We start from the raw sequence: 24,650 nt of genomic DNA, 5'->3' as shown, positions 1-24,650 counted from the left end.
CTGGAGAATCCCTCTGCAGGACTGCCTGTCCCTGGGGGCACGAGAAACTGCTTCTCTGCTGGCCACGAGTGTGCCAGGGTAGTGTGGGTGTTAGGACAGGAACATGGCCTACCACTTCTGACGAGGCACAAGATGGAGAGGTGGCTTATCACAGAGTGTGTGTGTGTGTGTGTGTGTGTGTTTGCGCACGCGCGCGCATGTGCGCGCATGCGTGTGTACTGTGAGTTTGTGTGATGTGGGTTGAGTTAGACTAGGGGATGTGTGTGCACACACAGGTGTGAGTGGGTCCACACAAGCATTTGAAGGGGAGTTAGAACGCGTGGCGAGGGTGTGTACCGACTGAACCGGGGAAAAGGAGGACATTCCACCTGGGGGAGCAGCCGTGTCCACTCAGGTTTTATAGACATGTCCAAACAGAGTGGCTTGAACAAACTCAAGGAGCAGGCGTGTGGAACAGTGCTTGGGAAGCAGAGACAGGAGGGTGTCTGTGAATCTGTCCTAGCTCCAGGACAGCTAGGATGACATAGAGAGACCCTATCTCAAAAAAGGGAAGGAGAAAGGGTATGGAGAGGGAGGAAGCGAGGGAGGGAGGGTGGGAGGAAGGGAGGGAGGGGGACAGAAAGAGGAAGGAAGGGAGGAAAGGAAGGAGGGAGGGAGGAAGATAGGAGGGGAAGGAGGAAGGGAGAGAAGGAGGGGGGACGGAGGGAGGGAGGGAGGAAGAGAGGAGTGAGGAAGGGGAAGGAAGAGAGGGAGGGAGGAAGGGAGGGAGGGAGGGAAAAGAGGAGGGAGGAAGGGGGAAGGGAGGGAGGGGAGGAAGGAGAAAGGGGAAGGGAGGAAGGGAGAGGGAGGGAGGAGGGAAGGTGGGCTGCAGCTGTGAACAGCATTTGCTTAGCATGTGTAAAGTTGAGGCTTCTACTCCTGGGATCACCAACAGGTAGATGGGGCTGCCCATGGCTGTGATTCGATTTCTTTCATGGTGGTGAGCCTCCAGGGGCTCCTTTCACTGGGGCCCTGGGCTTGACTTCCATCACCATCCAAGGGGGCAGCATGAAAAGCCAAGAATGCCATGGGAGACGCTCTGGGCCTGTGGTCCCTGTTGAGTGGGGACTAGAACTTAGGTGGAACCTCAGCGCCTTCACAGTGACAGAGAAGGCCTTGGGAAAGTGTGGGACATGTGAAAGGTAAATAGTGTTTAAGTCTTAGCGGAGAGAGGGACAAAGCTTTGAGGAAGAGAACGTGGCAGATATGAGCCTATCAAGAATGACGAAGAGAAGAGCAGGCCAGAACCAGGACCCTGAGAGCTGGAAAAGGGCTGTACATGCTGTCCTGTTCCCATGTCCTGCCACCGTGTCCCTGTCCCTCCCTGCCTAGCCTTTTGGTAGCCCTGACCAGGATCTCCAAGAGATGAGCCAGAAAAAGCCTAAGGAAAGAGCCCGGAGGCCTTTTCCAATTGTTCTTCCCATTCTTTGCTTCTTATAAGATAATCGCCCAAGCTAAGAGGAGGGTGCACACCCATGATTAAGAAGCTGAGGCAGGAGCATCATGAATTCAAGACTAGCCTGCAGCACTTAACCAGACCCCGTGTAAAACAAAAACGTAATAACAACAATTGTTCCAGATTCTGTACTGGGTGTTGGAGGCTGAGACCTTGTACCGGGTCAGTGATACAGCTTTCAGGGGTCTGTCCGTTTCCGCTGACTCACCCAGCGCCACCTTTAGCCAAATCTTTTGTGCCAGTCCCGCCTCTAAGCAGCCAGACTGACTCATTCACACTCCGAGCCTCATGACACCACGTGGCACCAGGTGCTGCTGGTCTCCGCCACCCTCTCTGCAGCCTTCACCAATGAGCCCTGCTAAGAAAAACAGGGCTGTTTTCTCTACGAAGGACACGCCTTGGGAGGGCTTGTTACTGCAGTAGCTCACTCACTTTGACAACTGCAGACGATTGTCCCTAGTCGGTGGAGCCCTGGCCTTGTCAGGGGTGACTAACAGCTTTGGTTGTTAGCATCCGGCAGGAGGCTGGCCGAGGAAGAAGGCCAACTCTGCTCCCCACTCATGCAGTTTGGGCCCGAGAATACTTTCTAAATGTAGAGGCAGGAGTGACGGTGGCGGTGGCAAATGGTCACCGGTGCTCATGGCCCCCAGAGTTCCTTCCGCTTGCCTTTAGGAAGCACCCCACTGTGGACGAGGCTGTGGCTCTGTTGGTACTTGCCTAGCATAGATGAGACCTGATCCCCAGCACCCCATAAAGCTACACCTAGTGTGATGTAGCACACCTGTAACATACTTGCAGCACACCTGCAATATACCTATATCACACTGTAGCACACCTGTAACATCTGTGGCACACCTGTAACACCTGTGGCACACCTGCAGCACACCTGTCACCCCGGCCTCCAGAGGTGGTGGGAAGACCAGAAATTCTTCACCAAGCTCAAGGCCAGTCAGGGTTACGTGAGACCCTCTTCAAAAGTAAACAAACAAACAACAGGTAGACGACAGACAGACAGATAACTGTACTGCTGTGCTTCTATAGTTACCCTGTTCCTCACCCTCACTCTCACTTCTCTCTTCACCACTCCTGGTCTCCAGTGGGAGCCCCCTCCCCTCAGAGGTGAGAAGTGTGGTAGGGAAGGCCTTTGTACGTGGGTTTTCTGTGGAAAGAGAAGACGTTTCACTGTTTGCAGCTGAGCTTTCCCTCAGAGGCTGGTAGTTGCCAGTCGAGCATGGGCTGAAGAGCACGTGACTAAGGCTTGGAAGGGACTCAGGGACGCTCGCTCACCCAGTGTGCACTTTTAAAATTCACAGCACTTCCTGGTGTGGTTCACACGTGACTCAGTGCCTCTCTCGGTGTACACAAACACCCCAGTTACACATGGCAGCACCCTCCTGCAGCCAGCTAGTGCCACCTAGGCCATCAGAGGGCCAAAGTTCTGCTGGGCACTGGGCAGGGGCTCACCAAGCCTGGACGTTCAGTGGTGTGAACACAGCCAGAGCTGAGTTTCCCGCACAGGCCCTGTCATGCCTCAGCGCTGTGGGTTCTGTCAGTCATGGCATCAGACAGTCTGCAGTCGCCGCCAGCAGGAGCTCTTCTCCAGGGCGCAGCAGTGAGGCTGTTCCAGATCTGCCGTGTGGTCCCGCTGAGGGAACACCTCAGGGAAATGAGCTCAACAAAGTCAGGTTAAGCAAAGAATGGTTCCCGAGTTAGGCAGCCTCAGAGCTGGAGGAGGCTCCCTCTTTCATGTCGGTACTGTGTGTAGACAGGCAAGGGCTGAGAAGATACGGGGATGAGGAGGCAGCGGCCATTAAAGGCTACGCAAAGCTGCATGGCTGGGAGTTACAGGCTGAGGACCTAGCTAGTGCCCCTCTCTCCCCCTCACCTCTTCCCACCTCTCTGTCTTGATTGTCAGGTCAGACAGAAGCCCGAGTTTCCTCTTGGTGACAGAGCTGTAGTGTGACTGAATCCGTAGGGTCTGTCGGGAGCAGAGCTCAGTTCCCATCCACACCCTGTCATGAAGTTTTCTTAATATTTGTCCCAGTGTGGGGACTGACAATAAATCAGGCCAGTTCCTACTGCCTGCTTCTCCCCACCCCTCCAAAGGGCTCTGCCCCACAACTGTCTCCACAGGCAATGGAGCAAGCTTGCCACCACACTGGTGGCTGGACCCCATTGATCCGAAAGGACCAGGTCTGGCCAGGCAGCCTGCAGAACAAATGCGGAAGGTGGGCCCCAGCGAGACCCTGGATGCTCCTCAGAGGACACGATCACTTCTCACACCCACGGGGCGACTCCACGCCTGTAACTCTTGCTCCAGTGAATCCAGTGCCCTCTGCCAGCACCTTGACCATGAGAGCATGCACTTGCTTGCACACGCTCACATGCATACACACGCGTACACACACCAAAAAGATGGGACCGGCCTCCTCAGCCCTGTTTTAGGATTACCAATTGTGTAGGGATTGTAGAGATTTTATAGGGATTATGGGGGGACAGAAGTAGATGGTGAAGGACGGGGAGCGTGGCTGCGAAGTGAACATAGGTGCTCAGCCTCAGTCAAGGCGTGGTCTGGCTGCGGTTAGTCCCGCATGGCATTGTCAGTCAGAAGAGAGTTGCTGCCATCTGTGGGAAGAGCGTGAGTTCTGTCTTCTCTCAAGACCCGTATCCACCTTACATCCTGAACGAGGCGAATCGGAGCAGAGATGGCAGGCTCCATGCTTGCTGTGGAGGCAGGGTGTCCACACGGGAGCACAGGTCAAAGGGCAACCTTGAACAGCGTGTGCCTCACACACTGTCCACCTCTTCTCTCTTGAGACAGTCTCCTCCCACCTCCCTGCAAACACTGTAAAAAGTATGGGCAGGGGCAGGGAGGCTGGTGTGCATGTGTGTACACGAGGCCTGTGTGTAGAGGTCAACATTTAGGAGTTGGTTCTCCTCTATCTTGCCATTCAGGCAGGGTCTCTCGTGTTTCTGCTGCCTGGCCCTGGCATCCCTGGCAGTTCTTTGAAACAGGGTCCCTCCCTGGCCTAGAACTCACGGTAGGCTGGGCTGGCTGGACTCTTTCTTCTCACGTGTTCTGGGACTGAACTCAGGTCCTCCTGCTTATGAGGCACTCTCTGTGCCAACAGCTGTGTGCTGAGCCCAGCTGTCACCCTGACCTTAGGACTCATCTGAAGTCTGTAGGTCCAAGGGAAGGGTCAGGACTAACAGCAAAAGCGGCTGCTTTGTCCTTCTCACAAGACTAGAAACAGCCCCTGCTGGCCTCTGCCTCATTTTTTTTTTAAATTGAAAATAGCTTCTCTCCCGCAGTACACCCCAAACAGAGTTTGCCTCCCTCCACTCCTTCTGCCTCCTCCTACCTCCTCCCACCTCCCCCGTGGGTCCACTCCCTTCATCTCCCTTCAGAAAAGAGCAGGCCTCCATGAGACACACAATAAAACAAAACACAGAAAGACAAGGCAAAGCCTCACAGCCGCTGTGTCGTCTGCCTCCTCCATTGCCTCATCTTTGTCCTTTTCCTTTGTAAAATGTCTGCTCCTGACAAATATGTGCATTTCCTTGATTTTATCTTAAACACCATTTCTTTTTTCTTCTTACACACAAAAAATAACAGCCAAGCAAGAGCAAAGAGGAGTTTATGAAGCTGGCGGCCAGCTTCCAACTAAAATGGAATTTCCTTCTCACGGCTGTGAGCAAAGCCATGACCCTGAGCCACCGAGACAGTTTTGGTAAGTCCCACACTGGGAGGCATGTCCAAGATGTTAATGTAGCACGAGGTAGGGGTGCATTCCACAGGGAACACTGCTTCGTGTGTGCAAGTCCTAACACAGATAAGCAAGCAAAGAAATTACAAAGCTGTAGATGAATGAATAATGAAAACGCTTCATTAGATAAATGGTAATAAATAGATAAGTAATTAGGTAAGTAAATAATAAGAATGTTACCACAGCACAGGCTGTCATGATTCTGTGTAGAATCTATTCATCTTTCTCTTAATGTTTTATATAACGTGCAACACAGACACAGAAAACTGGCTATCTGTTTATTAGTGGCAAGGTGATTGTCCACTGAATAAGAAGGCTGGGTGTCACTCTCATTCCCTCACAGCTGGGCGCACAGAAAGACTGTCCCTGCTTTTGGGTCACAAACTGTGACATTTTGAGGAAGGTGCCCAGAGACAGAGGGGAGGCGTGTTCTCTGAAGCAGTTTCTAACTGTTAGGAACAGCAGTTGCCAAAATCCCCACTATGTGCAAAAGACAGAAGAATGAAAACACTGCTGATTTCCTGCCAATGGCTGGCCCTCCTCTGTTGAGGACATCATGCCATTGATGAAGATAACGCATGGAGGGTTGTGGAGAGGGAACCCTTTCCCCCAGTTTCCTGGGATGAATCATTCAGGGAACAGGTATTGCTACCCTTACCCCCACCGCAGTGTCCCAGTGTTTTCATGGGCACTCGGCAGGCAGCACGTCAACTTTCCTGGATTTAGACTGTCATAAGAGTCTGGTGAGGCGCACCTCTAGGTGTCTGTGAAGGTATTTCCAGAGCAGATTACCTGAGGAAGCATGGGGGCACAACAGAATAAAAGAGAGAAGGCACTGTGTACCTATGACATGGACTGCTCTGCTCCCCTGCCTTCCCTGGCTCTGAGGACTGAACCCTCTGAAACTGTGAGAAACTCTCCCTCCCTCAGGCTGCTTCTGTCCAGTGATTAGTCCCAGTGACGCTAACTGATGCAGCAGAGGGAAGACAAAGCGTCCACTCCTACAGTCTACGCAGCAGGCAGGCTGAGTCAGCCTTGCCCCGCAAACTCTCCGGTGCCCTCACTGCACGTAGACAGAGCAGGGAGAAGGCAAGTCTTATTCTGGATCAGTTTGCAAACACCCTGTAGCCCTTTGGAGGACTGCTGCTAGAAATAGCCATGTGGGTGACACCCATTTTTAGTGAGGCACTCCCTTCTAACGAGGTCCAAACTTCATGCTAACACTCATCCCAGGCAAACAAGTAGAGCAAGGCCATGCATGACCACAGAAGAGCGTCCAGTTCTGAAGGTTTCGTTCCCTCTCCCTGTCTCCCCTCGATGCACATCACTCAGTCATTCACACCAGCACTTCTCCTCATCCTCTTCACAAGGTTTAGCAGGCTGGGTGTTGTTGACCACCTTTAGTCAGTCGGCTCTCTCACAGGCAGAGTCCATCACCCTGCATCCATCAAGGATCGGTGAACAGTGGATAGGGAAAATTGTGGGAGCTTTGAAACGAACAAAAACATCACTTGACAGAAGCTTTAAGAAGATGGAGTTCTGGGGCTGGAAAAAGGTTTTCCGAGCAGACGGACCCAAGAAGCAAGCTGGAGTAGTCATTCTAGTGTCTAATATCTAATAAAACAGACTTTCAACCAAAATTAATAAAAAGAGCTGAGGAAGGACACTTCATACTCATCAAAGGAAAATTCCACCAAGATCTCAATACTGAACATCTGTGCCCCAAATACAAAAGAACATTTGTAAAAGAAACATTACTAAAGCTTAAATCACACATTAATAGTGGGAGACTTTAACAACCTACTCTCACCAAAGGAAAGGTCAACAAAACAGAAAGTGAACAGAGAAATAATGACACTAACAGATGCCATGAATCAAATGGACCTAACGGACATCTACAGAACTTTTCACCCAAACACAAAAGAATATACCTCACAGAACCTTCTCCAAAATTGACCATATAGTTCAAAGCAAGCTTCAATACATACAAAAAAATTGAAACAATCCCTTGTATCTTATCAGACCACTATGAGCTAAAGCTGGACCTCAGTAACAACAGAAATCGCAAAAAGCCTACACATGCATGAAAACCGAACAATTCTCTAGTGAATGATAGCTGGGTCAGGGAAAAAATAACAAAAGAAATTAAAGACTCCTAAATTTAAAGGAAAATGAAGGCACAACATACCCAAACTTATGGGACATAGTGAAAGCAGTGCTAAGTGAAAAGCTCATAGTACTAAGTACCTTCATAAAGAGATTGGAGACATTTCATACAAGCAACTTAATGGCACACCTGAAAGCTCTTGAAAAAAGAAGAAGAAGAAGAAGAAGAAGAAGAAGAAGAAGAAGAAGAAGAAGAAGAAGAAGAAGAGGAGGAGGAAGACACACCCAATAATAATGAAATACAAGGCTGAAATCAATAAACTAGAAACAAAGAGAACAATTCAAAGAATCAATGAAACCAAGAGCAGGTTCTTTGAAAAAAAAAAAAAAAACAAAAGAAACCAAAAAAAAACCAAAATAGACAAACTCTTAGCCAAACTAACTAAAAGGCAGAAACTGTCCAAATTAACAAAATCACGAATGAAAAGGGAGATATAACGACAGACACTGAGGAAATCGAAAGAATAATTATGTCCTACTTCAAAAGTCTATATACCACAAAATTTGAAAATCTAAATGAAATGGACAATTTTCTTGATCAATTCCACTTACCAAAGTTGAATGAAGATCAGGTAAACAAATTAAATAGTCCTAAGGAAATAGAAGCAGTCATCAAAAGTCTCCTCAAAAAGCCCAAGACCAGACGGTTTCAGCACAAAATTCTACCAGACTTTCAAAGAAGAGCTAATACCAATACTCTTCAAACTATTCCACAAAATAGAAACAGAAGAAACATTACCAAACTCGTTCTGTGTGACCACAGTCATTTTGATACCTAAACCACACAAAGACACAACACAGAAAAAGATTTCAGACCAATTTATCTTACTAACATTGATATGAAAGTACTCAATAAAATTTCTGCAAACTAAATCTAAGAACACACCAAAAGTATCATCCACCATGACCAAGGCTATATCCCAGGTATGCAAGAGTGAGTCAATATATGGAAATCCATCGATAGAATCCATTATATAAACAAACTGAAAGAAAAAAAAAACCCAAATGACCATCTCCTTAGATGCTAAAAAAAGCATTTTATAAAATCCAACACCCATTCATGTTAAAAGTCCTGGAGAGATCAGGGATACAAGGCACATACCTAAAGATAGTAAGGGGAATATACAGCAAGCCTATAGCCAACAGCAAACTGAACAGAGAGAAACTTAAATCAATCCCACTGACAAGGCAAGGCTGCCCACTCTCTCCATATCTCCTCAACATAGTGCTTGATGTCCTAGCTAGAGCAATAAGACAACTAAAGGAGATCAAGGGGATACAAATTGGAAAGGAAGAAGTCAAAGTATCACTATTTGCAGATGATATGATAGTGTACGTGAGTGACCCCAAAAATTCTACCAGGGAACTCCTACAGCTGATAAACACTTTCAGGAAAGTGGCTGGATACAAAATTAACTAAATAAAATAAATATAAAACAAACAACAACAACAAAAAATCAGTAGCCCTCCTGTATACAAAAGACAAATGGGCTGAGATAGAAACTAGGGAAATAGCACCCTTCACAATAGCCACAAAACAAAACAAAACCCAAAAAACCTATAATGTATCTGGTTTTAACTCTAACCAACCAAATGAAAGATTTGTATTAAAAAAAAAATTTCAAGTCTCTGAAGACAGAAATTGAAGAAGATGTTAGAAGCTGGAAAGATCCCATGCTCATGGACCGGTAGGATTAACATAGTGAAAATGGTCATCTTACCAAAGCAATCTACAGATTCAATGCAATTCCCATCAAAATACCAACACAATTCTTTACAGACCTTGAAAGAATAATTCTCGATTTCATATGGAGAAACAAAAAACGCAGAAGAGCTAAAACAATCCTGTACAATAAAAGACCTTCTGGAGGAATCTCCACCCTAGATCTCAAGCTGTACTATAGAGCAGCAGTAATAAAAACTGCATGGTACTGGCGTAGAAACAGAATGGTGGAACAATGGAATCAAATGGAAGACCCAGAAATAAACCCACACAGTTATGGACACCTGATTTTTGACAAAGAAGCCAAAACCATACAGTGGAAAAAGAGCATCTTTAACAAATGGTGCTGGTCTAACTGGATCTCTACATGTAGAAAATGCAAATAGATCCATATTTTTCACCCAGTACAAAACTAAAGTCTAAGTGGATCAAAGACCTCAAAATAAAATCAGAAGAAAAAGTGGGGAAGAACATAGAACTCATTGTCACAGGAGACAACTTCCTGAACAGAACACCAACAGCTCAGGCTCTAGGATCAACAATCAATAAATGGGACCTCATGAAACTGAAAAGCTTCTGTAAAGCAAAAACATTGTCATCATAACAAAACAAAAGCCTACAGACTGGGAAAAGATATTCACCAACCCTATATCTGATAGAGGGCTAATATCTAAAATATGTAAAGAACTCAAGAAATTAAGCACCAACAAATCAAAGAATCCAGTTTTTTAAAATGTGCTACCGAGCTAAATTCTTCAAAGGCTGATAAGCACTTAAAGAAATGATCAGTGTCCTTAGTCATCAGGGAAATGCAAATCAAAATGACTCTGACAATCCATCTTACACTAATCAGAATGGCTAAGATCAAACATTCAAGTGATAGCATATGAGAAAGGGAAACCCTCTGCCATTGCTGGTGGGAGTGCGAACTTGTACAACCACTCTGGAAATCAGTCTGGCACTTTCTCAGAAAACTGAGAACAGCTCTACCTCAAGACCCAGCTACACTGCTGGGCATATACCTAAAAGATGCCCCACCATTCGACAAGGACATTTTCTCAGCTATGTTCATAGCAACTTTATCCGGAAGAGCCAGAAACTGGAAACAACCTAAATGTCCCTCAGCTGAAGAATGGATACAGAATGTGTGGTACATTTACACAATGGAATAGTACTCAGTTATTAAAAACAAGAACATCATGAAATTTGCAGGCAAATGGATGGATCTGAAAAAGATCATCCTGAGTGAGGTACTCCAGACACAGAAAGACACACATGGTATATACTCACTTAGAAGGGGATATTAACCATATTATACAGGATAACCATACTACAATCCACAGACCTAAAGAAGCTAAGTAACAAGGAGTACTCTACGGAGGATGCTTAATTCTCATTCAGAAGGGCAAATAGAGTAGACACTGGAAGTGGTTGAAGAGAGAGAGCAGCACCATAGATGTCCTCTGAAAGACTCCACCCAGCAGGGGATCAAAGCAGATGCTGAGACTCAGAGCCAAACTTTGGGCAGAGCACAGGGAGTCTTATGGAATAAAGGGTATATAGAAAGACCTGGAGGGGACAGGAGCCCCACAGGAAGACCAACATAGCCAACAAATCTGGGCCCACAGAGGACTGCAAAGAATGATGCATCAACCAAGGACCATGAATGGAGAGGACTTAGACCTCCTGCTCAGATGTAGCCCAAGGCAGCTCAGTCTCTGTGTGGGTTCCTAGTAAGGGGAGCAGGGGCTGTCTCTCGCATGGACTCTGTTGCCTCCTCTTCAATCACTTTGCCAGGACATAGAGGAAGAAGATGCAGCCAGTCCTGTGGAGACTTGATAGGCTGGGGTCAGATGGCAGGGAAGAAGGGCTTCCCTTTCTGAGGACTAGGGGAGGGGGAGAGAGAAGAAGAAGGAGAGAGGGAGAGTGGGACTGGGAGGAGGCAAGGGAGGCGCCTATGATGGGAATGTAAAGTGAATAAATTTAAAAATAAACTTAAATTTAAAAAAAGAAGATGGAGTCCACACTCGTGGAATATACTTCCATTATTTTACAAGTCTGTAAACTGCAGCCAACGGGAAACCCAAATACTTCCCTGCTCACACAAGCATACTTTGCTGGTGTCTTCATACAAAACTGACCGCTCACTGCCCAGAGGACAGATCATACCTGCATCTAGTGAAACGCCTGTTGCCAGGCCCCACTGCCGCCCTGTGCTTAGTGGTTCTCATTGTCCTCCATCCTTCAGCACCATCTCCCTCCCTACCCCCGCCACTGCCCTGTTAACAACTTAAATAAACCCCAGATGAGCCACAGCTCTGGCTTTGTTTAAGAAGCATCTTTAAAGATGGCACAGGCCAGTCTCCCGGTCTGCGTCTTGGGTAAACGTCAAGGGCAGCCCTCTCTGGAAGAGCAGAAGGGACAGCAGCCCTCCCCCATACCGTGTGCTTTTCTCTGTCTCACTTCTTCCTTATAGAGTCGGCTCGGCTCGGGCTTTGGCCCTATGCGAGGACAGGCCAGCAGGGTTCCCCAGTGTGGACCACTGCAAATGAGAAAAGTACCTCCCACCAATCCCCCAGCCATTCAGTCGATCCTCTGGAAGCAGGGAGTTAAGAGCCGTGTTTCCTAGAGACTGACTTATACCCGTCTGTCTGCTGCCTGTCTGCCCTCTGTCCTATGTGCTCATCTCTCATGTCGTTGAAATGCAGGCGCCTGGCATCTGTTCCACTTGCTACTGTTGGAGTATGTGATTCACATCCTGGAGTCATGCATAGAAGAAGAGGAGGAAGAGGAGGACCTGGGGAGTCTCCAGGACTTGCTGTCGGATGACCAGTTTCTCGCCCAGCCAGACCAGGCCCTTTTCCACCCTCTAGATTCTTTGCCAACATCGGAGTGTGCAAGCCGGAGTGTGGAGTCACCCCAGGTGACACTAAAACACATGAGCCAGAGCTGTAGTCCCATGGGGGCCGTGGGCAGCATGGTTCTCCAGGTGCTGGGCTTCCTGGTGGACACCGCCACAGGAAATAAGGTAGATGCACGCACACACATGCGCGTACACGCATACACAGACATACACTAAGAGACAGACAGATGCACAGAGCCACACAGTACCACACAGAGCCACACAGAGCCACACAGAGCCTCACAGTGCCACACAGAGCCACACAGAGCCACAGAGAGCCCGTTGTCAGTTCTCCATCTCACTGATAAAGGAATTCAAAACCAGGCAGATGGAAAATGGAGAAATGATTTGAGTTACAAGGATTAAGAGTGTTCTGAGTTTAATGGTACGGATAGGGCAGGAAGATCTAGATTAAAAACATATACTCCAACACTCAGGGAGACAGAGGCAGGTGGAACTCTGTGAGTTCGAAGCCAGCCTGGTTTAAAAAAGTGAGTCCAGGACAGCCAAGGCTGCACAGAAAAACCAAACTAACCAACCAAACAAACAAAACCCACATACTCAAAATAATAGTAGAAGAGCGGGAAGCAATACAGCTCACTGAGGCAGAGGAAGACCTGGGGCCCAGAGACTTTGCTCCTCCTGGTTTTACTGATGGGAAAGGGATTCCCCTCCTCCCAGGGAGGTATGAAGCTTGTGTTGTCCATTATTTATATTTATCATTGATTCATCTTTTAGTTAATGGTGGTTATTCCTAAACCAGCTGTATACCCAAGTGATCACACGGAGACTAGGATTTATTTAGTTAACCTGGAGCACAATGCTGGGCAGTGATTACTCCATCCTAAACCTCCAAGCCCGCATAGCTTCCTCCCATTCAGATCTCCCACATTATACTTGCTTTTAGTGGTATCGTAGGTCCAGTTCATCTCTCCTCATCGTTCTCTCCTGCCCATCTCTCGTCTCCCACTCCTCACACTCGCTTCCTTCTCCTGCCCTCTGGACCAGGATGTCCCACCCTATTCTCTCCGTTGCTCAGCATTGGCTGGTTGTTTTATTGACAATACAGGGAACAACTGGAGGCATGTTTACACAAACTTGAGACAGGTGATGCTTAGAATAAACCTCACAATGCAATGTCCAGACGGAAACCAGGTAGTGGGGTAGAGAAACCAGCATTTGAAGAAACAAGGGTAAATTGCATACATTCCACAGAAACAGTATAGCAACAGGCGTGGGTAGGAACAGAGAGTCCATCATTTGGACCAAACAAGGAGGAAGTATTTAACCTCAGTGTTATTTGGTTGTGTGGTCTAGAACCCAGGTGTGTCTAAGACAGGGTGAATAGTATCTAACTTTACCTTTCTGCTTTGGTTGCTCTGGGCTAGGAAGGAATCAGAGGCTCTGGCCATTGGCTCACTTTTAATGTTGCCCTTAGATACGGGCACTCTACATTGCATTGTCTGTACAGACAGGCTGGTGCTGGCTTCTTTTCATTTTATACCTTAAAAATGTAAACATGAGCGGTTCACTCTATGCCTGTTTTATACACTGGTTCAGTGCCTGTGCGCTCACCATGCTCATGCAGATGAGGACACTGAGGCTGGGAGAGACTTGGCGGTCCGCACGAAGTCACACAAATAAATGTCAGGAAATGGTGATGCTGAGATTGGAACACTGGTCTTCCTGACTTCAGTTCCTGTGTCAGCACACACCACTAGACTGGAGAACAGCCCATGCTCTAAGCCTGTGCTTCACAATCCCTGTGGGAGTTGCATGACCTCTTCATGGGGTCTCCTAGACTGTCAGAAGACAGAGATATTTGCATTATGATTCCTAACTGTGATAAAATTACAGCGATGAAGTCGGGGCTCACCACAGCATGAGGACCTGTATTAAAGGGTCGTTAGGAAGGTTGAGGACCACTGAGCTAAGCTAACACAGGTCGGATGGGTCAGAAGTAGAGATGTGGCCTTGAGCTGTGCAAAGAAGAGCCAACAGTGGAGAAAGTGCTCCCTGGGTCTATCTTTCTTTGTGTGTGTGTGTGTGCATGTGTGCCTGTGTGTGAATGTGTGTGTGTGTGTGTGTGTGTGTGTGTGTGTGTGTGTCTGTGTGTCTGTGTATCCATCTTGGTCTTTGAGACAGAGTCTCCCACTGGCCTGCATTTTAAGCGAGGTTGGCTGGTTAGCGAGTCATGGAGCCCCACTGTTTCTGTGTCCCCACCTGGCTTATCTCAGCCAGCTCCTGCACTTGCACTCATGTACCTGTGGCTGCAGGGCGGGCACTTTACAGAGGCATTTCCACAACCCTGATTTCTCATCTGATGCTTAGTCACTGTCCCTAGTCTTCCTCTGACATTCACAGGTCTCCCTCCAGCATGGCTGGGTTTCACTTACAGACCATTATAGAAGCAGGCACTGCCCATGATCCCGTCAGCAGTGGCTGTGGATATGGCTAGAGAAACCATTCACACCCAGTAATCCCCAGAATACAGCCTTCCAGGGAACCCTCTCTGCGAAACAAATCCGTAAGCAGTCCAGGGTGCAAACTGCTCAAAGGCAGCATGCTATACAAGTAATCATCTATGGGAGCCGGGAAATGTGTCCGTCAGGTGGCAGAGTCTGTCTCTGCTTAGACTTTTTCATCCTGGAATAGTAAGCTTTCCAGTCCAGGCGTATCTAATAGTCTGTGCCATTCCTGGAGTGAGGCGGGGGCTGATCACCCTCCAAATGGCCAACATTCAGGTGGACACTGACAGAAACCAGGCTCCTTCACGGTCCGGTGTCTTCAGAAGACAGGAGCTGAGGGCTCAGAGCTCTGTCCCAGAGGGACTAGAGTGCCAGGCTCTGCGGTCGGAGGGCAGAGTGGAGACGGCGGGAAGGCTGCACTCTAGCTCATCTTCACAGTCTGTCTGTTGCTTTCCCTTCTTGTCCGGAGTACTGTGAGGATCTCAGCCACCGCGGCCCGGCTTCTGAGCTTCTTTCAGAACAAATATCACTTTTCTTCACGTTAGACTCGCCAGTCTCCTGCTCTGTGTGAGCTGAAAATGAAAAACTAAAGATTGCGGGGTGTCGTCGTACATTCTCGAGTTTACCAGAAGCTCCGGCTTCTATAAATCTAAGGAAAGATTTAATACCTTCATTTAGGTGGGGCTTCTCTTTAGAAAATAGAGTGCCTGGAAAAGACAGGCTATGAAAGGACTCAGAAAGGAAGCAACGTGTGGAAGGATAAACAGTTATCCCCCCAAAGACAGCGCACAAGGAGCCATCCTGGTGCAGCGTTTCTCCCTGAAAGAGGCGTCTTCCCGGTGCGAGTGAATGTAGTCATTGAGTCAGGATGTAATGGACGTTGATCCTCAAGCCAAAGACCTGACTGCAAGAGGACAACGCTGGGCCTCCTTGGATGACGAAGAGCCACAGCCACTGTTCCAGGAGTGTTGACAGAAAGGAGCCCGGGCCCCTGGGAAGAAGGCGATGAAGAACGACTCTCTCCGGACAGTGGCCCTCTGGAAGATCTGCGCAGGCCCACCCGAGACTATTGTGGAATGTGCACCAGCATCAGTGCTGGGCTGTGGTGTTCAGTCAGAGCGTGGCCTGCAGCACGAGAATTGTTACAGAGCAAAAAGTAGCTGATGAAAACACTATGAGGAATACTTTCTTCAAGACCAGGGTGGCTACAAGGATCACTGAACAGGGTCTTGCTCCTGAAAACAGTGTACAAGGATGGAGGAGCAGTCAGTGAACGGAAATCACTGAGAGGGGGCATGAGGCGTCAGGATGGTCCTGGGTACGTCAGCCCACACGATTGTCCTGAAGGTAGACCAGGTGACCAGATCTCTCCCGGGGAACGGGGAAGGCTGCTGAACCGTGGGGCGTGACAGAGGTCCAGAGGTGGTGAGGCCTTCCCAAGTTACCTGAGATCCCTCCACGTGCACGTCGGTCCCAGAAGAGGCATCTGGGGTAAGTATGCCCAGGCAGAGGGTCTTGTCAGTTTGCCTGCGAGGTGAGGTGACGAGGTCAGCGAGGTGAGCAGTGACGCGTCACCTCCTGAGCCACAGTTGAACAAGATGGACAGTGCCACCAGCTCTGTGCTACAGTGACTAAGGTTTGCGGATGACAGAGGCTTCCCAGGGTCACCTCACCGACAGCGCAGGCTGACCTTCCCAGCATCCTCTCTTCACCGAAGGGATTAATTCTAAGCTCAGTAAGTGTGCAGTTCTTGCACAGATCCCAGAATTTCACTTCTTCCCGTGTTACCTGGGAACCCAGAGCAGCAGCTTGATTCCATCGGGCTAAGATAAGGGTTAAAGAAGCCAATTGCTGAAAATGCTTTAAAAACTCCTTAGAACAACGTCCAGCCAACCGTAGTCATGATTATTTCGCCCATCAGCGTCGTGCTCTGAGCACCTGCCCCTACTCCCCCACCCCGAAGATCCTGGAAGTTCATTACGATGGGGTTGACTTACGTTTAATTGGCGGAAACAATAGAGATGATATTAAAAACGTAATTGAACGTCGTACTACAGCAGCACATGCAGATGAGCGGCAGATAATCCGAGGTAATGGCATTAGAGATTAATTAAAGCCACTCTGCTTCTGTACGCCTGCTGAATTAGCTGTAATGGCCTAAACGAGCCAACACCGGAAAGCTGCACGCCCCTAATTTTCATTGCACTCATTATTCCGCATGTGCAGTCGTCACCAACAAAAAGCATCACCACCACCATCTGCTGAGAGTCAACGCCCGTGCACTGCTCACGTGTCAGCCTCGCCTCGTTCTCGGAACACCTCAGAACTGCCCCACACCGAGGACAACGGCCCAAGCCAGCATTCTGGATGGACACACCAGTCTAGTGCCCCGAGGCAACATGCCAGAGGGCCCACGATGCCAGGGCATGTGGAAGGAAGAAGTCGGAGGCAGCACCAAGCACAGAGAATCTTTTTAAAAAACAAGCTGTGCTTTTCACCTTCATTGTGTGAGAGAGACAGAGAGAGAACCGTGTGGATGCTGATGGTTGGTTGGATTGTTATATTTATTTTCCTGTGGCGGGGGGAAGTGAGCATGTGCAGACAACTTGTGGGAGTTGGCTCCCTCCTTCCAGCATGTCGATCTCTGGGATCAAACTCATCAGGCTTGATGGCAACCGTCTTTACTAGCTGAGCCATCTCACTAGCCCAATGACAGATTTTTGCAGTGTGTGTGTGGGGGGGGCCGGTATTGGCAGTTGGAGAGAGATTTGTTGTGAGCCTCGCATTTCTAACATTTCTCATGTGCACACCGTTACAAATACTCACTTCTGGGGATTTGTTGAGGAAATGAGGCCAGTGGGGAGCTACCTGTGTCCACTCTCAAGTCACGCTCAAAGCTTTGCAAGTCTTCTAAGTGCTCTGGGCTGAGAGGAACATGCGCCCCATTCCCTGTCCCCGGCTGCAGGCAGGTCCGCTGGAGAGAGTCCACAGCCATCTTGGAGCCCATGAGCCTCGGCAACCCTCTCCTGACAGTCTAGTGCCCGGTCAACCAGCGGGGGCAGCAGTTTTCCAGGCCCCTCCCCCAATCTATGTCTGTCTGACAAAGGGCAGAGGGGCCTTATGGGACGGTGTCCTCTCCAGGGTATTTCTCTAAAACTTCAGACCCTTACTCCTCCCTGAAGGCGCTTGGCATGAGCCGCTGGGGTTCCTCCCACAGAATCTCCAACAGATCTCGAAGATTCCCCTGAGAACTTAGGACCTCCCAGCAGGAGCAAAGTAAACACACTTTCCGTTAGGTGAGCGGGTGGCTTCTGCAAACAGGGCTAGTGTAACGGTGTCCTTTTATCTTTTCCTTTCAAACACTTTCCCCTTGCAGCTCATCCAGGTGCTGCTAGAAGACAAGGCCACGGAAAGCGCGATCAAACTCAGCCTTCCTGTGGGACAAGAGGCCCTCATAACCCTGAGCAACGGCCAGAGATTTGTGATTCACATATCAGATGTGCTCCAAAGCTCGGAAAATACTTACTGCAGGGAAAGCAGCGCGAATACGCCAGGTGGACTGTTGGAGTGAGGTCTGAGGAAACAGGCTTGAGTTCTTAAAATAGGTATTAAATCCTAAAACTTTTGTATTGATCTGAGATTTTATGTATATAATAGATGAAGCATTTTATGTTTGTACGTATTTTGAGTAATTGGTTTTAATCAAACTATAAACATTTTGAAAAATAATTCTTTTTGCCTCTTGCTTTTCTTTTGGATCTTTTTGGACAGTTCTTCTTGGGGAGAGAACACAAGACCAATTGAAGACATCTCATTAGGAGTAAGAAATGGTTAGGCTTCCAGGGAAAGATACAGCTTGAAGAATACAAACTTTCAGTTTCTCTTCTCCTTGCTTGTGACCCCATCAAAGCAAAGCTGGTAGAAAACCCCATCATCCTTGAAGAGCAGGAGGAAGCTCACTGAGTTCCCCTGTCACCCTCACTCCCTGGTGTGGCTGAATGCCCGATTCATTGTCCCAGTTTCAAGCATGAGGTAGAACTATAAATTCAAAACTGTCCATGCAGTAAGAGGTGCCGATGTTCCTCTGACGAAGCACAGTCACGAACACCGTTGAAACTTTGGTACCATTGCTGTATAGATACGTTTTCTGCAGCTGATTATGAGGTTTAAAATGAATTTAGAATTCGTGATTAACGTAATTTCTGGTGTAAATTAAACGGCTTGGGGAACGTTATTCGTCTCTTATTACGTGTGATGAACTAAATTTCATTTAGTTCCACATATGAAATGAATTAGATTTACCTACAAAATGAATTTAATTCCCTATACGCATAGAAGTTTTAAGAAGAAGGAACTGGGTCACACTAGAATTTCCCATCGTCAGGGCTGGAGAGATGGCCCAGCAGTTAGGAGTGCTTGCGGCTTCTTCAGAGGGCCCCAGGTCTGTTCCCAGCACCCATGTCAGGCGGCCTGCAGACACCGTAGCTCAGGTTCTGGGGGAGCCGATGCTTCCGTGTTCACTTTGCGCGCACAAGCCCGCGTTCCCGCAGTTTCCATCCTAATGGCTTTGAAGGTAATCATAGGTCTGACGCGTGGCAGTTACACCACGCCATTCTTACGCTCTCTGGAGGCTGAGGTTCCCAGACACTGACTCAAACGCTGACACTCTCCGGCCATCCCGAGGCTCGTCCTGTCTCCTTTGCTCACAAATAAACAGATTGGTGGCCGGGTCACGGGGGAAAGCTGCAACAGGGCTGGCGGGCCAGCGGTAAAGGCGCCTCAATCCCTGGGACCCGCATGGTGGGAGGAGACAAATGACTCCCGCGGGGGTTCTCCAACCACCCCCCACGCACAATTAACTAAGCAAATGTACGATGAAAAGTGTAACGAATAAAAATCAGAGAAACAGGGGCATTGGGGGTTGGCCAGCGATGTAGCACTTGGTTGGAGTGTACGAGATCGTGGGCCCCGCCTCCAGTTTGGGAAATTAATTGATCAATTACTAGGATGAATCTCCCCAAGGTGCCCGGAAGGATTCCAAGAGAACGTAAGCTGGGTTTGAAGCGCCGCAGGGGCGCGCATGTACCGCAGCGTGGACAGAAGGACCCCGCCCCAGGGAGTGGCGAGCTTTTGCCCCCAGCGCCCCTTTCTGTTGAGCCAGGCCAGGGCAGGAGGTAAGCTACCTCTGCTGGCCGCTGTCACTGTTTGTGGAGAAGGATGGGCTGGTGATTCTTTCTCCCCGCGGGACGCTTGTGGACTTGCTTGGTCACAAAAAAGGGAAACAAGAAACCTCCCCACCATTGCTCAAGTTTGGAGTTTACCCAGGGCCAGGGGTGATTTGCAGAGGCCCTGCAGCTCGTTTCCTGCCGACGCTGCTCTGCCGCTCCGCCTTCGCTTGAGTCCCCGCGGTCCACGCGGCGTGGGCGCGCTTGAGCCTCTGCTGTGGCGCGCAGACTTGCTGCGGCCCTGGCTGGGGTGAGTGAACCGCCCTCTGGGGAGCGTCTAGAAAGTTCTCCTTGCGGAGGGAGCTCAGGGGAAAGCCGAGGAGAAAAGGCACAAGCATGGCGCCTTTGTTTTATTCGTGAGCCACTGGCCCAAGCGGGTCACGTTGCTGAGCTCAGAGCAGGGAGGAAGCGACACCAGCAGACTGGGCGCCGGAGGCGGGGGGCAGCCTCTGCGGTCACTCCACCTCACACCTCTAACGTCTAGACAACTTTTCACAATTGCCTGGTTAGGCCAATTGCTCCGGGAGGATAACAGACAAGACCTTGGCCTTCTCAGACACCGTGCTCAGCCGGGACATTACCGAACATTTCTGGTGCAGCGAAAGCACAGGCCTCTCAGGAGTGGGCGCCAGTGCCTTCTGGAACAACAACTGGAGCCGGGAAGAACGATCAGACCCTCACAGACAGGAACCTTCCCACGTACCCACGGTTTGCCGGTGCGGAGCTTACACAGAGAAAAGCGTCTCACATCTCTCGCTGGGGTAATAATAGCTACACCCACAGACGTCTCGGAGCATAAATTTTCCCTCCTGATGATAAGTTAGAAACCCACTGGCAGCAGGCAGATTTCCCGGAAAGGGATATTTGATTTAAATTTTATAGCAATATGTTCCAAATTTCAGTGTTTGTCAGAGATTCATTCTTTTCCCAGGTGCCATGAATAATCAAGCAGGCAAGCCTCCGGCCCATGAAGCTTCTGTACCAGGTAGGGAGACGCAGACACTGACCCAGTGAATAGATTAAAGCAGACTATCTTCCCCGGGAGCAAGGGTTACAGTTAGAATGGCGCAAGGGCAGGCGGCTTCCTTTTCGGACTTTGGGGCAGAGCCCCTCTCACGGGGTATAATTTAAATCAGCTGTGAGGAGGGTAAAGGAAGGAAAGACTGGGCTCTAGAAGGACGGAAGAGTGTGATGAAGTCGGCAGCCATGACTTTGACGTGTGTAGGCATGAGGTTACTGTGTAAATCAAACGCTAACTTCTGTCCCCCGTATCTGGTTACAATCCTTGTTCTGAGAACCTCCTGTCCCAATGGAGTGTAAACTCTGCTCCCCTGATGTGCCAATAAAGCAGCTGACAGGCAATCGCTAAGCAGGGGAGAGAATAGGGCTGGACTTCCTGCCCTCCAGGGGAGGAGTTAGAGAGAGGAAGTAGGGGACTGAGCCTAGGGCAAAGGTCCAGGAGACGTGAGGAAGATTCGACAGAGCAGGAAAAGCCGTAAAGTGTAAGTATCTCTGGGGTTTGGGGGCAAAGAGAGGCAGACTGGCCTAGACGGTTCAGAATAGAATAATTACTGCTCAGTCGCTGTGCGCTAAAGCTTGTGGAACAAATACAATAGAGTCTCAATTATTTAGATTATAGCAGGGTTAAGAGAGAAACTGAGTCCGACACATTTTTATAAAAAGAACTTTAACAAAAATGATTTCTGGATTGCAAGTCAGTATTGATTTCCAAGGGAGAAGTTATGCACTGGTAGAGCACTTGTCCTGTATGCGGAAGAGCCTGCATCCGGGGCTCAAGTAGGGGAATTCATCAAAGCAACTGAAGGTGGGGCCGCTGCTTCCTTCAATCCAGGCAACCCCGAGTTTCGTTTTGATGACCCCAGGAAAAACGGGCAACTGTCCAAAGATCAGAACCAACGTGGGTGTAGAGTCTACAGCCTGCCTGCCTCAAGTCTGAACTCAGAGACAAGCAAAGCTACGCTGTCCTGAGAAGTCTTGACCAAAAGGCCTGCAACAGTGCAGGTTTTAAAGTTTTGAGACATAACATATGCTCAACAAAATTCTTCGACTGAACACGTATAATCAATGCACATGTAAAATAGGTTCGTTACCATCATGATATAATTTTAGGGCATTTTCATATCCCTCAAAAGAAACTCAAATGCATGGGCCATTATTTCTTTTTCCTGCTTCCAGCCTCCAAATGCACAATAGTCACAGACAGGTGTGTTCCACCGTCTGGATCTACCACTCTCTACGTATCCCTACATCACATGACGATCATTTCAGTAGCTTCTCGTTTGAGCTGTGACGAGCAACCTGTCTATGAACAACCGTGTGACAGTCTTGTCTTCATACACACTTAGCAGTGGAACTTACGGCTTCTTCCGTAACGTCTGTGTCTAACGTTTAGAGCAGCTGCTAAGCTGACTTCCTCTTGCTGTCACCATTTGAAGAGCCGTCAGCAATCCAGGGGGAATCAGTTCACCCGCAGGTTCCTCGCAGGCAAGCCCTGCTGTGTGACAGCAGCCACCCTAGGAAAGGAAAGTTCCAGCTTGCCTCTCCTGAGAAGGCTGAGCACCTTCTTCTGGACTTGGTGGCCATTTGCTTATCTCCTTGGGAAGATGGCTGCTTAAGTTCTTCTCCTACTTAGAACTGGATTCTTTGTTTTGTTTGTTTGTTTTAAGAAGATTTATTTATTATTTATACAGCATTTTGCCTGCAGGTGTGCCTACACAATAGAAGGCACTAGATCTCACTATAGATGGCTGGGAGCCACTGTGTGGTTGCTGGGAATTGAACTCAGGACCTTTGGAAGAACAGCCAGTGCTCTTAACCTCTGAACTATCTCTCCAGTCCTAGAATTGGGTTCTTTATTTCCTTGTTGTTGAGTTTTAAATGACCTTTGCATATCATGGATGTAAGTCTGATATCAGATATATAATATGCAATTATAACAGTGAATGTTTTAATATACGTATGTAACAGAATTTCTATCTAATAAAAACTCATAGAAGAAATAATGTTATCTAAAAAGCCTATAGCTATGAAGAGAAAAAAAGCAGAATGTTTAGAGATGAAATCATAGTACCGAGCAAACAAAATTCAACGGCGCAGTTCACCATCAGGCTTGATCAAGAAGCAGGAATAATAAGCAAAACTGAGGACAAGCAGGGGAAAGAGTGGGGCACTCTCTGCACACCATGGAGGCACCAAAACACACTCTGGGGGGACCCCAGAAAGAGAAGAACTGGTATACGCGGAGCTTACTTAGATGATAGCTGTGGCCTCCCCAGATCTGTGGACGGAAATGAGCATCGTGCTTTAAGGTGCCCCCTGGACTCCAACCCCGTGAACCTGGAGAAGCCCTCTCCAGAATGTGTCACTGCTCAACTGTCAAAAGAAAAAAGAATTGGAAGGACCAAAGGAATTGAATTAATTCAAAATGCCTCATCACATACTGGGGAAATTTGTGTAGAACAGTGGCAGCATTCTCAGGAAGCACCACAGGCCGGAAGGGAGAGGGACTCTGTGCAGAATGATAAGGGAGAAAACTGAAAAGGGAGATACCATATCTGGGAAACCGCCTTACAAAAATGAAGGGGGAAGAAGATTTTCCCAGATGAATGAGGCCAAAACCCAAAAGTGTTGTCTTTTGTAAGAGTTGCCGTGGTCATGGTGTCTCTTCACAGCTGTAGAATGGTGACTGGGGCATTAAGACGAACAGAACACACAGACAACTATGAACTTTGTCACTGTCACATCTGATGCAAGAAATGCTCCAGTGCCGTCTTTGAGTTCAGAGACACTGGAGAGATGGCTGTGGGAGATCAGACCAAAGTGCCGGGCTTGTCAGCCAGGTGAGCAGGAATGGCCCCAATGGGCTCACTGAACCCTCGGCCGTCAGGGAGAGGTTCTGCTTGTCAGGGTTAGGAGGTGTGGCCCTGTTGGAGGAAGTGTGTCACTGGGCGTGGGCTTTGGGGTTTCAAAACATCAAGCTAGGCCCAATCTCTGTCTCCCAACCTCTCTCTCTCCCAACCTCATTCTCCCATCCTCTCTCCTACCCCCTTCTTTCTCTCTCTCCCAACCTCTCTCTTTCCCATCCTGCCTCTTCCATCCTTTCTCTCCCATATTCCCTCTCCCTTCCTCCCCCTCTCTCTCTTCTTCCCTCTCTCGTCCTGTTGTCTTGGATCCAGATGTAGAACTCTCAGCTACTCTGCAGCACCATGTCTGCCTATGTGATGCCATACTCCCTGCTGTAACGATAATAGAGTAAACCTCTGAAACTCTAAGCCAGCCCTAAGTAAATGTTTTCTTGTATAAGAGTTGCCACGTTCATGCTGTCTCTTCACAGCAATAGAACAGTGATGGACACTAAGGTGAACACACAGACAACTGCCAATACTCTGAGACTGGTATAGTGCAAAAGCCACGCTCTTGGGGAAATGGCTCAGTTGTTAAGAACACTTGCAGGAAACCTGAGTTTGTCCCAGCACCCACAGCAAACACCTGCCACGTTCCTGTAACTGTGTGGCCGAGGGATCTGACACCCCTGTCTGGCCTCTTCAGACCCTGGGCACACGTGGTGCATGCAAACTTCCAAAGATAGAAGTAAGATAGCAACAAAACTTTTCATAAAGACATTAAAAGACAACAAATAAGCATAACTGGAAGAGCACATTACCGTCTACACAATACAAAAGACGGAGTGTGCGACACTGATGACGTAAGGTCAGAGGATGCAGAAGTATGAGATGTGTGTGAGCAATCAAAGCAAAAGTCATCATGCGTTTGAGGTGGACTGACCTACAAGAAAATGGAGAATAATGACTGTCAGGACTGAGGGCAAAGAAACTCGGTGAAATACAAGGCAGCAAGAGACGGTAAGAGGGACAGAAGCTCCG

The 24,650-nt window shown here is 48.5% G+C and overlaps 1 protein-coding gene across 2 annotated transcripts in view; it reads left to right on the top strand.

The window, feature by feature from the left end:
- Rfx8 (regulatory factor X8) overlaps positions 1–18,179 on the top strand; it is a 59,690-nt gene extending 41,511 nt beyond the window's left edge. For both annotated transcript variants that reach the window (XM_021655527.2, XM_021655526.2), the window contains 3 exons: positions 5,112–5,226; positions 11,860–12,179; positions 17,898–18,179. In XM_021655527.2, coding sequence (XP_021511202.1) covers positions 5,112–5,226; positions 11,860–12,179; positions 17,898–18,092 — 630 coding nt within the window. In that variant the 3' untranslated portion in view covers positions 18,093–18,179. The remainder of the gene's footprint in view (positions 1–5,111; positions 5,227–11,859; positions 12,180–17,897) is intronic.
- The last annotated feature ends 6,471 nt before the right edge of the window (positions 18,180–24,650 follow it).

The sequence above is a fragment of the Meriones unguiculatus genome, chromosome 16 (genome assembly GCF_030254825.1).
Source record: "Meriones unguiculatus strain TT.TT164.6M chromosome 16, Bangor_MerUng_6.1, whole genome shotgun sequence".
Lineage (NCBI taxonomy): Eukaryota > Metazoa > Chordata > Mammalia > Rodentia > Muridae > Meriones > Meriones unguiculatus.
Note: the sequence above shows the minus strand (reverse complement) of the source record. Positions and strands in the feature narration are given on the sequence as shown.